This window comes from Cuculus canorus, chromosome 3 (genome assembly GCF_017976375.1).
Source record: "Cuculus canorus isolate bCucCan1 chromosome 3, bCucCan1.pri, whole genome shotgun sequence".
Lineage (NCBI taxonomy): Eukaryota > Metazoa > Chordata > Aves > Cuculiformes > Cuculidae > Cuculus > Cuculus canorus.
In genome coordinates, this window is record NC_071403.1 from 95,578,951 (window position 1) to 95,594,479 (window position 15,529).

Consider the following 15,529-nt stretch of genomic DNA (forward strand, 5'->3'; position numbering starts at 1 on the left):
GGTCTTGGCCCAAGTCCCCTTATTTTAGGGGCGAGACTGGAAAAGACAGGGTCAGCAGATGGTGAAGTGGGCAGAGTGGCTAAAAGAAGTTAGTACAACTCTCACAAACAGTGAACGGATTATGTAAATATTAATGCAGATGCAAATTCTGGAACCAGCAAGTTGGGCAGCTGTGACATAAGGCACAAAGGAAAGTGTGCGCTAGCCGTAGACTTGTGATTTTGTTACAGTAGTCTAAGGATCACAAAAGTGATATCGCTGTTCTAAATACACTTCAGGTCAGGGAGTACAGATAAGAAAGGCAAGTTCAGGCAGCAGAAGGCTATCTCTGCAACACATACTTTTCCCTACAGCTCCCACCCCCACTGAAACACGGTGATTGTGTGTTTTCTTTCAGAGAGTGAGCACCAAGTCCCAAGCCGACCAAAACACAACATTTACTACACGCAGCTAGTTACTACAGTCAAATAGTAAATAGGAAAAAAAAAAACCAAAATAGACACTCCTACGTTACTGGCACACAGAAATGTATTTTAAGTGGCAAGGAAACAGATGGCCAGGCCTTCAGCATGCTGCCACCATTCCCAGCGCCACACAGAAGACAACCACGCACACAGGGCTTTTCTCTCTGAGCAAGTGGGAGTTATGAACAAGGTTCATTAACGTCTCTTAATCACAATTTCCACACCTATCCTCTTCATTAGAAGGTGATTTTTCAGTTTCACAAGTTTCTTCCGCCCTCAGCTCCTTCAGTCTGAATGAATTATTCACCCATCTTTCTTGGCACTGAGGCAGCCTGGGACTCAACACACCAGACAGGGCTCGATTTTCAGGAGCAACAAGCAGCTGAAAGAGGAAATCAAAGCATATCCTTCTAAGAGTAGTCATTCCTGCTCTGATATAAACTCTCCTTTGCTTTAAATATAAAAAAATCCAGGTGTTGACGTCGCACATACACGTGCCAAGGCAGTTGGAGTCCCAGCCAACAGAGGCTGCAGAGCTGCTGGGGAGATAGCACCTCCATCCCTGCCATCATCCAGCTGTGAGACAGGACAGCATCGCACAGGGATCACACCAGTGCAGAAGGATGCAGCCCTTGCTGTAACCCACAGCTGCCATCCTTTCCATGGGGGTCAGGTTTGGACCTCCAGGCAAGGTGCTTCCCTGTCTCCAAGGTGGAGGAGAATCGTGTCAGCCACCACAGCGTGCTCAAGTAAACCAGAGAGAGAACCAGGGCTTTCCCAACAGCCGACAAATATCCCATCACCTGTCTATTAAAGACACACTACGTTAAAGACATTACCACGCCACCAGCCAGCAAAGAGCCACCCACCACTCTCACTCCCTCCAAACAAAACCCATTTTTTTCTCCAAAAATTCTTGCCCTGGCTGCAGGAGCACTGATCCTGGGCACCCAGCCAGCACAAAGCAGAAGCCAGTGCTGTGCCATACCACAAAGGGAGGAAAGCACGATGTTGTTGCAGTTGAGGTTGCAGCCCTTCAGCTACCGGTGCACATCCCAGCGCAGTAGCCAGGAGTCCGCAAAGGTTTGCAGTAGAATGCCAGAGCTGCCGAGAGGAAACACAGACACAGCATTACAGACCATGAATTGATAAAGCCACTGAAATTCAGAGACCAGGCAGATGAAAAAGCTTTGATCCAATATCAGCTTTTCCAAGCACTGGCAGCTCCAGACACAGCAAAGCCTCTGCAGTGCAAGACCTTGTGGCAGAGCTGGAGATCATCATCATGTGGCTGTAAACTCTGTAGTCTCAGTTCTCCACAGACGTCCTTTGTGAAACTCATCTTGCCTAACTCCACTGTGTCTCATTTAATGACAAATTCTCTTAGCTCGCCCTGCAAGTACCCTGTTAGTCATCATGGGTGAAGCTGGCAGACTAGAGCCCTCAAAGCCGGTCAGAGATTTAATTCCTTAAGATCTGCAAGTATCTCCAAGACCACAGGCCATGTAAAGGATTGCGCAGACCTTCCAAACCAGGAGCCCCCACCTTTCCCAGAGTTCAAGCCAAAAGTCAGAGGTGGGGGGTGCAACCAAGAGACCCCTCTGGTTCCAAATTCACCCCCCTTGCAGACAAGCCAGCTTTTTGTGAGGACTGTTCCTCCCAGAAAAGAGCCCTGCAGTTTGTTTGTTTCAGTAAGGACAACCTCAGCAATACAGTAAGAAGCTACTTAGCACCCTGCGTGTATGATCGCTGAGACTAATACCAAGACGATTAGAGCAATCAAGTGGAGCTTCTTGGGAAGGGGATGAAAACTCTCTCCCATCACTGGGGATTAAGAACAGATCAGATGCAAAAATGGAGCGCTTGCACACACTGCTCACTCAAGCTCTACCAACACAGGTGGCTACAAGCTATCTTCTCACAGGCACAAGTTTCTTTCCTCACTCCAGACCAGCATTACCTGGTCTTCTGCAGGGTTCCACATACTCAGCAGTACAAGCAACTTTAAAAAGCCATTACTCCAGGAACAACTCTCCACTCACATTCCTACTTTGACCCAGAAATTACCATCACAGCTTTAGCAACCCACCACCACTTTGTGGCAAACACACCGGCTCCTACCCGTTTTTGTCCACCTGAGCTGTGCTGGCCAGGTGACCCTCAAACTACCCTCTGATCCCAGAGGTCCCAGGCTTAGCCAGCAAGAGCTAATAGGTCACAGGAGAGGCCAGGACGTTCTTCCTTTGAAGAAGTTAATCACTGCAATGAGAGGTTTGCTGCTGGACAGCACTGGAGGAACTCAATACAACTTTTCTACAGCACCCTCCACCCATCAGCAACCAGTAACTAACATAAAATTATTTATCTGAGCAGATTTCAAAACATTTTTTCCTCCTACCCAGCTTCAGCACACACAGCACTGAGTCAGCCTCATGCTTCAACACCAAGGAAGAAGCCATGGGTGACACTTGCCGGGGAACTCTGGCAAACGGCATGCCAGCACATTGGAGCCACTAGCACGTCTCTCAGTTAGGCTGCTGAAATGAGAAGCTCTGCCCTCTCCCTGCCCCTCCATTTGTAGCTCAAGCACTTGTGCAAGTATGGGATGAACCACATCAGGGAACCGCAAACAAACCCAGCAAAACCAGATTATTCTTTATCTGAATCTGCTCCCCCATCCAAACAAAGACTGGTGCCAGCACGAGGGAAGCAGGGGAACAGAGACAGAGATCGCCCCTTTTCCACTCACACTGAATTAAATATCACAAGAGAGATAAAAGGCCTTTTCAGTTTGTATTTTACTCGACAAGCGCCTTTGCAAGACGGCTCTACTCAATATACTTCCAAATTCTTCAGGCACAGAATTTTTCCTTTCTACCACATGTAAAGAACAAGCATACATATCACTGACAACCAGGACTGGGAAAACGCAACCCATCCAGCGTGCAGAGGGGTACAAATCTACGCCGAGTTCAGCGATCAGGTCAGATTAATACTGCCCGGTGGGAGTAGCTAATCAAGCTCCAAGCCTGCCAAAGCTGAACACGTTAAAGACACTGTGATCAGTAATGCAGCATAATCGTGAGAAGCCTTGGAACATCAGCAGACAACATTTTATTTGCTGTCTGGAGGAAAAAGAAAAGAGTTGGGTCAGGCAAAGCTGTTTGGAGCCTGTACTGAGCAACATACAAGACAAAAGTGTTTGGAATCTTTCCACGTACTGGAGATGAAACATCTGGGTTTTAAATCCCTTATTACATTTCAGGAGTAAGGCTGTGTTTCAGGAACTGCCCGTGTTCCAAAGAGCTGAGTAAAGTGTGCACAAAGCACTTCATTCTGTTCCTGAAGATTTCTTTTCATTCTTGTTTTCCTATCTCTCCTCCCCAGGATAAAAGAAAAAAAAAAAAGAAACAACAAAAAAAAAGGCAATTTTCTTCCTACTTGTTTCTGAAGACACCAAGTCCAAGTCCTGAGCATCCCGCCCCAGTACCCCGTTTCCATGCGCTTCCAAACAGTAGATGTTCCAGCTCTCTCCTAGCAGTGGCGGGGCCCGAAAGCATCCTTGGGGATGGAGAGAGCATCTTTGGGGGATAAAGAGAGCACCTCATGGGGATGCCAAGTGCATCTTTCGGGGATGGAGAGCATCCTTGGGGATGCCGAGCATCCTCAGGGGTGGAGAGAGCACCTTACGGGGATGCCGAGTGTATCTTTTGGGGATGCCAAGCATCTTTCAGGGATGCCGAGCACCTTTTGGGGATGCCAAGCATCCTAAGGGATGGAGAGCATCTTTTGGGGATGCCGAGCATCGTCGGAGATGGAGAGCATCTTTTGGGAATGGAAAGCATCTTTTGGGGATGCCGAGCATACTCGGGCATGGAAAGCATCTTTTGGGGATGCCAAGCATCCTCGGGGACGGAGAGCAGCTTTCGCGGATGCCGAGAGCATCCTCGGGGATGCAGCGCGACGCCCTCCTGCTCAGCCCTCGGTCCCCTCCGTCCCTCCGACGCCCAGAAATGCCGGCGACCGCGGGATGAGCCGGGTTGGGCTTTGCGGGAGCGTCTCTTTTTATAAAAGGGAGGGGAATTCTCGGGGGGCTTCGCCTTACCCGAGGCAGGCAGGCGGCGCTCCGGATGGCCGCGGCCACCGCGCCGCCGTCGGGATGCACCCGCTCCACGTGGCCCCACATCCGCTCCCACGTCTGCCCGTCCATCGGGAAGCCGCTCTTGTTCACCAAGAAGAGCGACCCGCCGTCCCTCTGGTCCTCCTCCTCCGAGCCGCCGCTGCCTCCTCCTCCCGCCGCCCGCGGCTGGGCGCTGCGCGATCGCCCCCCCGCCTTGCCGCCCGTCATCGCCCCGCGCCCATGGAATGCTGCGGTCCCGCTGCCGCTCGGGAGGAACGCTGTGTGTGTGTTAAGTGCGTGCCGGGCGCGGGGACTGGTCCGTGTCCGCCCTTAGCCACGGCCGCTCGGCTGTCCCCGCCGCCGCCGCCCAAGCCCGTCCCCGGGGGCGCGCCCCGCTCCATGCTCCGCGGTGCCGCGCTCCCGCCCCGCCGCGCGCCCATTGGCCGCCGCAACAAAGAGGGGCGGAGCGAGCCGCGAGCGGCGCGGGGCGCGGCCCCTGCCGGGCGGAGAGGGCACTGCACGGGGGGCGCCCGGCGTGTGTCCTGCTGCCCCGTGTGCTGCCTCCGAGTCATAGAATCATAGCATCACTCGGTTGGAAAGGACCTCCTGGATCATCGAGTCCAACCATTCCTATCTGCCACTAAACTATGCCCCTGAGCACCTCATCTACCCGTCTTTTAAACACCTCCAGAGATGGGGACTCAACCACCTCCCTGGGCAGCCTCTGCCAATGCCCCATGACCCTTTCTGTGAAAAATGTTTTCCTGATATCCAGCCTGAATCTCCCCTGGCTCAGCCTGAGGCCGTTCCCCCGTGTCCTGTCCCCTGTCACTTGGGAGAGGAGGCCAGCATCCACCTCTCTACAACCTCCTTTCAGGTAATTGTAGAGAGCAATAAGGTTTTCCCTCAGCCTCCTCTTCTCCAGGCTAAACAACCCCAGTTCCTTCAGCCTCTCCTCATAAGACTTGTTCTCCAGCCCCTTCACCAGCTTCATTGCTCTTCTCTGGACACAATCCAGAGTCTCAACATCCTTCTTGTGGTGAGGGGCCCAGAACTGAACACAGTATTTGAGGTGTGGTCTCATCAGAGCCGAGTACAGAGGGAGAATAACCTCCCTGGACCTGCTGGTCACACAGTTTCTGATACAACCCAAGATACCATTGACCTTCTTGGCCACATGGGCACACTGCTGGCTCATATTCAATTGGCTGTCAATCAACACCCTCAGGTCCTTCTCCAGCATGTCCTGAAGCTCCCTGTCCTGCAGCCCCATGCTCTGCAGCCCTGTGTCCTCAGCTCCGTGCGATGCTGCCCTGTGTCCTGTCACCTTGTGTCCTGCCACACCATGTCCTGCAGCCCCGTGGCCTGCTGTCCCATGGCCTGCAGCCAGCCTCAGTGAGAGCTGAAAAATTCATGGTCTGTTGGAAGGTGTCCCTGCCCACTGAGCTGTGCCATTTTTCCTAAGAGACATGGGAATCCACCCTTAGAACGTCTGCAGGTGACACCGAGCTGAGCGGTGCAGATCACACCAGAAGGGTGGGTTGTCATGCAGAGGGACTTGGACAAGCTGGAAGAGTGGGGCTCTGAGAACTTCATGAGGTTCAACAAGGGCACGTGCAGGGTCCTACACCTGGGTCAGGGCAACTCGCTGTTTCAGTACAGAATAGGGGATGACGTGATGGAGAGTAGCTGTGCAGAGAAGGACTTGGGGGTGCTGGTGGGTGAGAAGATGGACATGAGCGGACAATGTGCTCTCACAGCCCAAAGGCCAACAGCATCCTGAGCTGTATCAAAAGAAGCACAGCCAGTGGGGTGAGGAAGGGGATTCTGCCCCTCTGCTTTGCTCTTGTGAGACATCACCTGGAGTATTGTGTCCAGCTCTGGAATCCACAGCATGAGAAGGATATGGAGCTGCTGGAACAGGTCCAGAGCAGGGCTACAAGGATCATGAGAGGGCTGGAGCATCTCCCCTATGACGACAGGCTGAGAGAGTTGGGCTTGTTCGGCCTGGAGAAGAGAAGGCTCTGAGAAGACCTTACAGCAACCTTCTCGTATCTGAATGGGCTACGGGAAACCTGGGGAGGGACTTTTACAAGGGCATGTAGTGATAGGACAAGGGAGAATGGAAGGAAGATTTAGATTGGACATTAGGAAGAAATTCTTCACAAAGAGGGTGATGAGGCACTGGCACAGGTTGCTCAGGAAAGCTGTGGATGCTCCATCCCTGGAGGGGTTCAAGGCCAGGCTGGATGGGGCCTTGAGCAGCCTGGTCTGGTGGGAGGTGCCCCTGCCCATGGCAGGGGGGGTGGAACTGGATGATCTTTAAGGTCTCTTCCAACCCAAACCATTGATTCTATGATTCTATGAATTCATGGTTAACCATGGAGGGCTATGTTGCTGGCAGCAAGATCCCAGCTTGAAGGTGAGGGCTGCTGGGAAAGGCTATAGGGCTCTTCTGTTGAGGAGGAGAGGAGCACCCCAGACCTGGGCGAGCCCTGTCCCAGTGATGAGTGGCTGCAGTCTCATCACTGCCCACAGCCTCCCTTTGCCATGGATGGCTCACAGCAAGGTGCTTGTCTTCCCGGGGAATATTTCCTGCTCCAGTAGTAAGAGCACTGGGCGCCTGACTACTGAGTAGGAGAGGGTAGTCACAGTGTGGCCCTTCTCAGAGTGTTTGTGTGCCACAGAGACTCTCAGAGAACCAAGTGAGTGGTCCATGACTCAGGGTTATGCACAGCAGCGATGTCCTGCCTCTACCCCCTGCAGCAGGCAGATGTACCATCCTCATGCGTCTGCATGTACTGATACCACAGAAACAACAGCGCTGTGGGTGCCTGGAGTGATGGTGCTGTGGATGAAAGCAACGAGGAACTTGTCTGTCCCCCAGGGCTTTGCCCAGATGCCTTGCTGGCTTTGTAGCACCTCCTAGGCAAGCACCTGCCTGGCTGCTGCTGCAATCTCCACAGCTTGTGTCAGTCCCGTGATGCTTATTTTCATACTTGGAGGGTGTGTTTTAACTCTTGATATCAAGCTCAACAGTGTCCACCTAATAGATGTCCTAGAGCAAGAGGTGACTCCCCGTCAGAACTAAATAATAGTTTGAAAAATAGTGTTTCCATCCCCTGGCTATGCACTCAGATGCCACCACCACTCTGATCTCCTGTGCTCCCAGCAAGGCTGAGTGCATACCTGTGCATCTCCTCAGCAGCTGCAAGCACTGATTTTCATCTGTCACCATAAATAAATCTCTCCAGTGCCCTAATCAGCTTCCTGAAGGCTCTGACGAGAGATGGCTATATGCTGAGTTGCTAATCACTCTCTGCAGGAGTTGACGTCTCTGTGAATCCTACCAGTAAACCTGCCAGTAAACCTCTGTGAGTCCTACCAGTCCTTTCTGCTGCATCCTGGCCATATGGTATGCCTGATTCTCATCAGGAGGTTTAATGTAAGGGAGACCAGAGAAAGGTTGTTCCATCAGCTGAAGCAAACCAGGGGCTTCGGCTTACACAGCTTGCCCAGTGCCAGCTTTTAGCCCAGGAGACTTTGGTCTAGGGATCCCCATAAGATGAACAGCTACCAATGAAGAGTAAAAATTGAAGAATGCTGCCTTGGTTTAGCCCCGATGGTGAGGTAAACACTGCAACTGGAGAATAAATGTTCCCCCATGTTGGCCAGAGGTGATTCACATCCCTCTGTTGTATTTTAGAGCAGGATCCCAGGGGAAGTGCAGTCCCTCTGGAGTGCAGATGAGGCTGCACATTAGCAAGTGAGAGCAATGAGATGAACTCCAGATGGGAGCTGATGAAGGACAGAGACCCAGAAGAGGCTACAGATGGCTGCAGCCACAAAGAAGAGGGCTCTTGAGGAGCAGAGGGAGGCCCCAGCAAGTCAGCACAAAGAAAGGGAGGCCAAGAAAGTCTGCAAGTTCACTGGAGCAGAGCCAGCTTGAAAATCATTCAGACCTGGATCTTGGGACTAATCAGACTGTGCAGGAAGTGACAGCCCAGGGGCATGCTGCATGTGACAGAGCCTGAAGCAATGGGACAGTCATCATCAACAATGCTGATAGTCACATATATCCCAGAACCTTGTTCACTGTTGGAACAGGCAACGATGGTGAGACTGTTACAGCCTCACTCAGTGCTGCGCCACTGCCCAGGGCAGCCAGAAACCCTCAGGTCATGCTTTCTTACATCCACCCATTTCTTCAGCACTCTGAAGGGATGAAGACCAGAGTAAGGCTATGTGCTTTGCAGTTCAAAGCCTTCTGGATCCACCATGCCAGGGCATGCTCTGTGCCAGAGGGAAGGACTCTCCCTGTCCGGACACATAAGGGGCACAGAAAATTTGGAACACTACAGCCCTGTCCATAGTAGATCTTTGCAGCACCCAGACGTCTTCTGATCAGGAATGAAAGAAAAAAAGTCTTACCAGCTCCTCCTTGACACTCAGGCTGAAGAGGGACAAGTTGAACTCCCAGAGGCCAGTCAGTGCAGCCAAGGTGAGCTGTGGGCTGGACAGGCAGGGCAGAAGTTAGCTGAGGTCCTGAAGCAACTTTGAAAAAATAGCCAAAGGGGATAAAAGCAGTGTCCCAATGGCCCTACAGGTAAGGGAAAGCCTTAATTACCCTCTTCCCAGCTACCAATGAAGAGTAAAAATTGAAGAATGCTGCCTTGGTTTAGCCCAAGTCATTCTCAGTATTAGTTATGAGCAGACATTGAAGATGAGTGAGAGCAGGGTAGGACATGCAGCATGCCCCCTTGGATCCCTCCAGCATCCAATGGCTTTCATCTTGTGTGACTCCCTTAGTTTGATATCGCAACTCTCAGCAGAGCTGCCTTATTTCCTGCTCTGTTGGCAGCTCTTCCTCTGCCCTGCCACTGCTGCCATTCCCCTCACACCCAGGCCACTGCCCAGCCTCTGCTCCAGACCCTTTTCATTTTGAAATTTACTCACTTTGTGTGGAGGTGCTTTTCTAAAGCTAGCTCCGAATAACACCTTAAACCTATGGTCTTGTTCCTAGTGCAGCACTTGTTGCTGCCACAGCTGCTTTCTGGGTCAAAAGAACTAATTTGATCATAAAATCATGTAAGAGGGTTTTAACCTTCATTATTTCCAACTGCAGGCTAATTTAAATGCAGCATTCAAAAGGCCCTGCAGTGCAATTACACAACCAACTGCAGGAAAATTAATAGCTCTTAATTGTACCATGGCAGCCAGGTGATATCAGCATCACCACTTTTTCTAAGATTTCTTCTCCAAGTGTCACCTCCACACTCCCACAAGGAGTCCCACTAGCTCCTTCCCTAGGCAGCACCTTCTTGCACACAGCGACGACTCCATCGATGACTCCATCGCTGCTGCAGAGCAAACCCTGACTGCCCCACGATATTCCACACACACATTAAGTTAAATTATGTATTCATTTGGGCTTACTTGGGAAAATACTTCCTCTATTACCTATTGTTTTCAAGTAGCTTTTCTTGCTGGCTTGATGCAGCTGCTAGGACCAAGCAGGAGAAGGCTTTCCTGGCCAGCAGCTCCAGCCTGGCCTGGAGGCAGGGAGCTGTGGCCAAGCTGGGGAAGGACCCACTGGCTTTGCTGGGGGATGGACCACTAGTGTGATGAGTGCCTGCAAGGTCTCATGCACCAGCCATGCTCCTGCTCCACTCGTTTGAATTTCAGAGGTTTTCTGCTCTGCAGATTCTCTGCTAGCAGCTCCAGCCTTTTGTGATCTTGGGAAGGCCTTGTCCCAACTCAGCTGTCAACAGGCCCGTATTAAAACATCTCTCACTGTGAACAGCAGTACTGCTCTGTGCTGCCAGGGCACACGTGAGGTGGGTTGAGCAAGACCAGAAGTAGCACTACAGCAAAAGGTGGGCTGGTTGGCACATTGCTTCTGCCCTGCCTGGCCATTCCTACTTCTGCAGCCCAGCTTCCCGACCCCTCTGTCCCAGGCTCTGTAGTGGTTCCCCTGGTCTCAGTCCACACCAGCGCTCTTAGTGCCACAAAGCTGCTCTTGATGCATTGGTGCCCCAGCAGTCAACTCTGCAAGGGCAGGAGACACTACTCATATTGTTCCAGCCCCTCTAAGGGGCAGCTGGGGTTTGCTTTTCTGCAAGAAGGGGAGCTCAAATCTGCTGTTATTGCTGGGAAGCAATAGCCAAGAAATAGTCTCACAGCACCTGAGTAAAAGCTTGACAGTTTATCTTTCCTTTGAATCAGATGCAAATGGATGGCAGCATGATAGATCTGGGCCTGTGCTGTTATCCTGGTCAGCAAAAGTGGATGCTAAGAGTTCATCACTCAATGAAGGTCCCTGTACTAGCACTGAGCACATAAGAGGCAAGCTGGTTACTGGTGGAGCAGGAAACACCCAATACCTCCAGAAGGCAGTAGTCAAAGCTGAAGTCAGTGCAAAAGCCTGCATTCTGGGTACCTTACAAGCATCCCTTCTGCTAAAGCCAGGCCAAATGATTTTAATGGCCTTTTCTGAATTTAGGAACCACTGTATGTTCAGAAAAGCAGCAGCAGTCTGAAATGTTTAATCCTACAAAGGTACTTCACAGCTTTGGAGAGGGAAGCAAGAAAACACAGGTCAAGAAGGTTTACCTGCCGCAATTGAATTGCATTATTGCTTTGCAAACATTAGCTCTCTTCCTGAAAAGACCATAGTGACCTCATTTGATCCTGGAAAAGGAAAATAAAACTTGTTTGCTTGGGACTTTTTCCTAAACTGGAAGTTACAGTGGGATGAGATTTGTTTAGTAATGAAATGCAAGTTTAAATTATAAGAAGGATGTAACCAGGGTAATATGGGAATGGCTGCTAACGCAAGTTTGCAGGAGTGATCTGCATAACCTTTAAGAATGATAACTTTACGTATTCAGCAATGTGATCATTGGGAAAATAAATATGTAAAGCCAACTTGAAAAAAACCACAACCCAAACCCAACTAAGCTATAAAAGGAATATATAAGGGTGTGCTTCCTTGGAGCTTCCACCGAGGCAGCCCTTTCTGGAAAGGCTTAACACTATTTATTTTGCAATGGTCCAGCAGAAAAAATAACCATCAGCTGCTTTGGCTTTAGCAATGAATAATACCAGCAATATCTTTTGATTTCTGCCTGAGCAAGTACAGGATGTCCTACAGTAATTCTACTGCAGCAAATCGTCACAGCATTTATTTTAGATGGGGTTGTTTAACTGGGCTTCAGTCGATCCCACACTAATCCTACAGGCAAGATTTCCAGCACAGGAAAACCCTGACGTGGCAGAAAAAGCCTAGAAATCAGGCCTCCCCAAAACTGTTTTGTAAGTTTTCTCTTACCAACCCCTTTGCAGGTCAGGATGTCCTACTTGGCCTGAGCATTTGCTGACAGTGAAAATAGCCCTTTCTCTTCCATACTAATTATAGTCACCTCACTCTGATCTACAACTGATAGCATGAGGTACAGATTAAATTGTTGTTTCTCACTGCTACAGCATCAGCATCCCTATAAGCCCACTTTACTCTTTCCATCTTGTTCCAAGGTTTAAGTCTCAAATACTGCTGTAGCTTGGGAAAATAATTAGTCAATACAGTTCACTACAAAGGTTACTTGCGAGCCTGTCAAATCATGTAGTCTCTGCAGCAAGCTCTGCTTATGAAAACAAAGAAATGCTAATGTAATCTTCCATAAATCTTCGCAATCTATCTTTTCTGAACTAAATACTTCTTGAACCTTAGTCAGACGGTAAACTACCCAGCACAATCACTTCTCTTCGGTGGAACCGCATGATGAAAGTACAGCTAATAAAGAAAAGCAGTGGCTAAATAAAATCTGCTACCGGGAACAAGATGTCTTTTCATTGCAATTATCAGCACCTGCAGCCCTTGTCACAGGGGAGCTGCTGGTGGCGGCTCCAAAGGTGAGAGGCTGGACTTAACCTCCACTGCCAAGTAAGCACCCGAGTCATTCCCACCCACATGGAGAGAGTAGCGTACTGCAATAAAACCCCTGCCTGCTTAAGATTAGAAGTATAATTCTTGGTGCTGTTTAGTAATTCATTAAGCAATGTAGTTCTGTTACTGGACACCTTGTGCCTTCTAGGAATAGCATGATGCTCATTAGGAAACACTCTGAACAAACATTGACCTTAGGTATAAAAGCTCCTCAAATGCATCTTCTTTCCACGCAGTACTTGAAAGTGGACTGAAAAAGCTATTAAGTTTAGCAATAGAATATGCCACAAGCCCAGAAACCACAACCCCTTGAATTTAGGTGCTGTGTGAAACCAGCACAGAGAGAAATGCAAAATACATTGTTCTCAGTGTCATGGTACAACAAGGTATCATCACAACACTGATGATTTCATCAGTTTTTCATCTGAAGCATTTCTGGCAGGCAACACTCTGCAGATTCAGATTCCCCCTCTCTAAAGAGCAACTGAACAGTAACCAAAACAGTGCAGAAGCCCTCAAAAGTGAGAGTAATTTCAAATATTGTGGTCAATTAAAAAACTTAAAACTCCTAGAGGAATTACAGTCATCTTCATTGCTTGCCATCACGTGACTGATACCAATTTTTAGAGGAAACTATCAAACTCAAGAAGCCTACAGAGCATTTTCTGACTTTGGAATCAAACTCAGGAACATCTTAACTCTGATGACACAAGCTGCAGACTTCAAGGAGGCTCCATAATGCTCCATGTTCTTCATGCAGACAGACATTTCAATCCTCATGAAATTATAACAGCTCAAGTCTGAACAGATGGAGCAAGTCAGAAGAACAGCACAACAAGCATGGGGCTCTTTATTCCTCAAAAGCTGGCAGCAGTCTGGTTTGGTTAACTTTTTCAAGCTTCTGAGCCTCTGAGGGCTCCTTTACCCTTTTGAAGCTTCTGTGGAGCAGTGACAAGGTAAGAAATCATGAGATTTCTAGGTTTTAGGCATTAGCCTCTAAGTGAATTTTAGGTTCTTAGCACTGGGCCCCTATGTGAATTTCAGTTGTTCTCTGGGTGCAGAAGATAGACAAATTCAGGTCCCATAGAACCAGTTAGTTAATCATCCAAAGATGAGTCACTTTCACCCTAGCAAGAAAATGCTTCTTCACTAAGCACAAAATGTAGGTTTTGCTGAATGCCTGTAGGGTTGTTCAGAGTAAGCTGATGAATTATTCTGAAGAAATTGAATTACCTTGCAGGAATTAAGGGAGAAAACAGTTATATACAGGCTTAGAAATGGCACTGTTACATTTTAATGTCTTTTTTTCCTTGGCAGTAGCTGGATAATTTAATTTCTAAAACAATAAGTAACTTTGCTGTCATCTGCAGTCCCTCTTCTACCTTATCCAAACTAGTGATCAGTATATGTGCAACCTTAGGACTGCCCCATTTTGCAAAACAATAAAATTAGTAAGTTTCTGGTTCAGCCTAGCACAGGCTGAGGAAACTTCTGAAGCCTTGAATACTTCCCTGGGCATTTTTCCAGCAAAGCAACCCCGTGCTCTAAGAACCAGGGTTAATCCCTGACACCCCCAAGTCATGCTGCTCACCAAGAAGCTGGGTGTATGACATGCTACAACATTTTTGAAACACACACAAGTACAGGTAGAACATTAAGGCAGTAAAACCAGTAAAAAGTTGGTATTACAGTGATAAAACAGACATCATCAACCGAAGTCACCTAGGCATGGAAAAAGAGACTTTTAATTACACCTTCCCATTTTCCAAAACCAGCTCACTGGGATGCACATTCACTGCCTCGTCTACAAAGCTGATGAACTCTTGAGCTGCAGAGCTGCAGCTGCAGTGACAGCGCTTCCAGGCTCAGATGAGGCATCTTTAACCAATTCTTTTAAAAAAAACCAATCGCTTTCATAGCAGTTTTCTATCTACGTGGAATTTATAGCTTTCGTAGGGTCTAGTCTCTATTTATATAATTCATAATGCAAGACCACAATCCTGACAATGCCCCTCAGATACTATTTATTTACCACCTTTTCTAATGGCCTAAGCATTGTTATAAGCAGTAGCATTTTATGTAGGAACCACTGGAAATCAGCATCCTAGAGGCTGAAATTTGACCTGATAATAAACAGGTATTTCCCAGCCTCACAGATCAGTAACTACACATAACCACTGCTGGTACTTAGCCTTTTGTTTTTTCTTACCGTGATACACCTGCTGGAGACCTTTTTACAAAGTTCAGGATATTATTGTTTTATCTTCTAAAAAATGGAAGCAGCTACACACTGTTAGGCACATGCATGTTTTATCCATGCACAACCCACATCACTTTCTGGAAGAGGTAACGCCTGTTAAGTTTGGATACATAGTACCTCCCCCCAGCTATAGAAACAAAAATAATTAGTATTTTCCCTCAAAAATGCCTTTGACTAATCGCAACCACGAGGGCTTCACAACTCCCACTCACCTGATGAGTTTTCTAGTGGGTTTTTTCAAGAAAAACTGAGAAAGAATGAACTTTAAGGCAATTATAATTTTCTGTGACTGTTGCTCCCCAGCTGTGGGAACGTTTAAATTGCAATGCAAACTGGGGATACAGCCTACAGCTTTCATAGAGATAATACAAGAGGAATATGACCTTACAGTCTTGGTTGTAAAATGAGGAGCCCATCTTAAAGTTCAGTTGAGCTGGATGCTAATGTTGCTTTATGACAAAAGGCTTATCTTTCTTGTGCTCTGCAGCACCTGCAGCCTCTCCTGCATAAAAGCAGCTGAGGTGATTCCAGTTTTGAAAGGGAGATAAAAAAAAGCAACAAACAAAGAAAACAAAAAAAAAACCACCTCAAACCACTAAAACATTTTCTTAACTCTACTTTCTTTGAAGCTGGTTCCTCAAATTTACCTGGCTCACAGTTGTTGTGCTGGGGATCAACACTAAATGTCTGAGCGTGACAGAAACCTTGCAGAGTGTTCACAAGGGTCCTACTGAGCTCCC

The 15,529-nt window shown here is 48.5% G+C and overlaps 1 protein-coding gene across 2 annotated transcripts in view; it reads right to left on the bottom strand.

The window, feature by feature from the left end:
- VASH2 (vasohibin 2) overlaps positions 1-15,312 on the bottom strand; it is a 49,127-nt gene extending 33,815 nt beyond the window's left edge. The window contains exons 1-2 of one of the 2 annotated variants that reach the window (XM_054062032.1): positions 11,197-15,312; positions 9,016-9,097 (exon numbers count right to left, since the gene is read on the bottom strand). In XM_054062032.1, the coding sequence (XP_053918007.1) occupies positions 9,016-9,097; positions 11,197-11,216 (102 nt within the window). In that variant the 5' untranslated portion in view covers positions 11,217-15,312. Of the gene's footprint in view, positions 1-4,569; positions 4,973-9,015; positions 9,098-11,196 lie in introns of those variants that run through there. The other variant, XM_054062030.1, reaches the window with a different exon arrangement.
- Between the last annotated feature and the right edge of the window lie 217 nt (positions 15,313-15,529).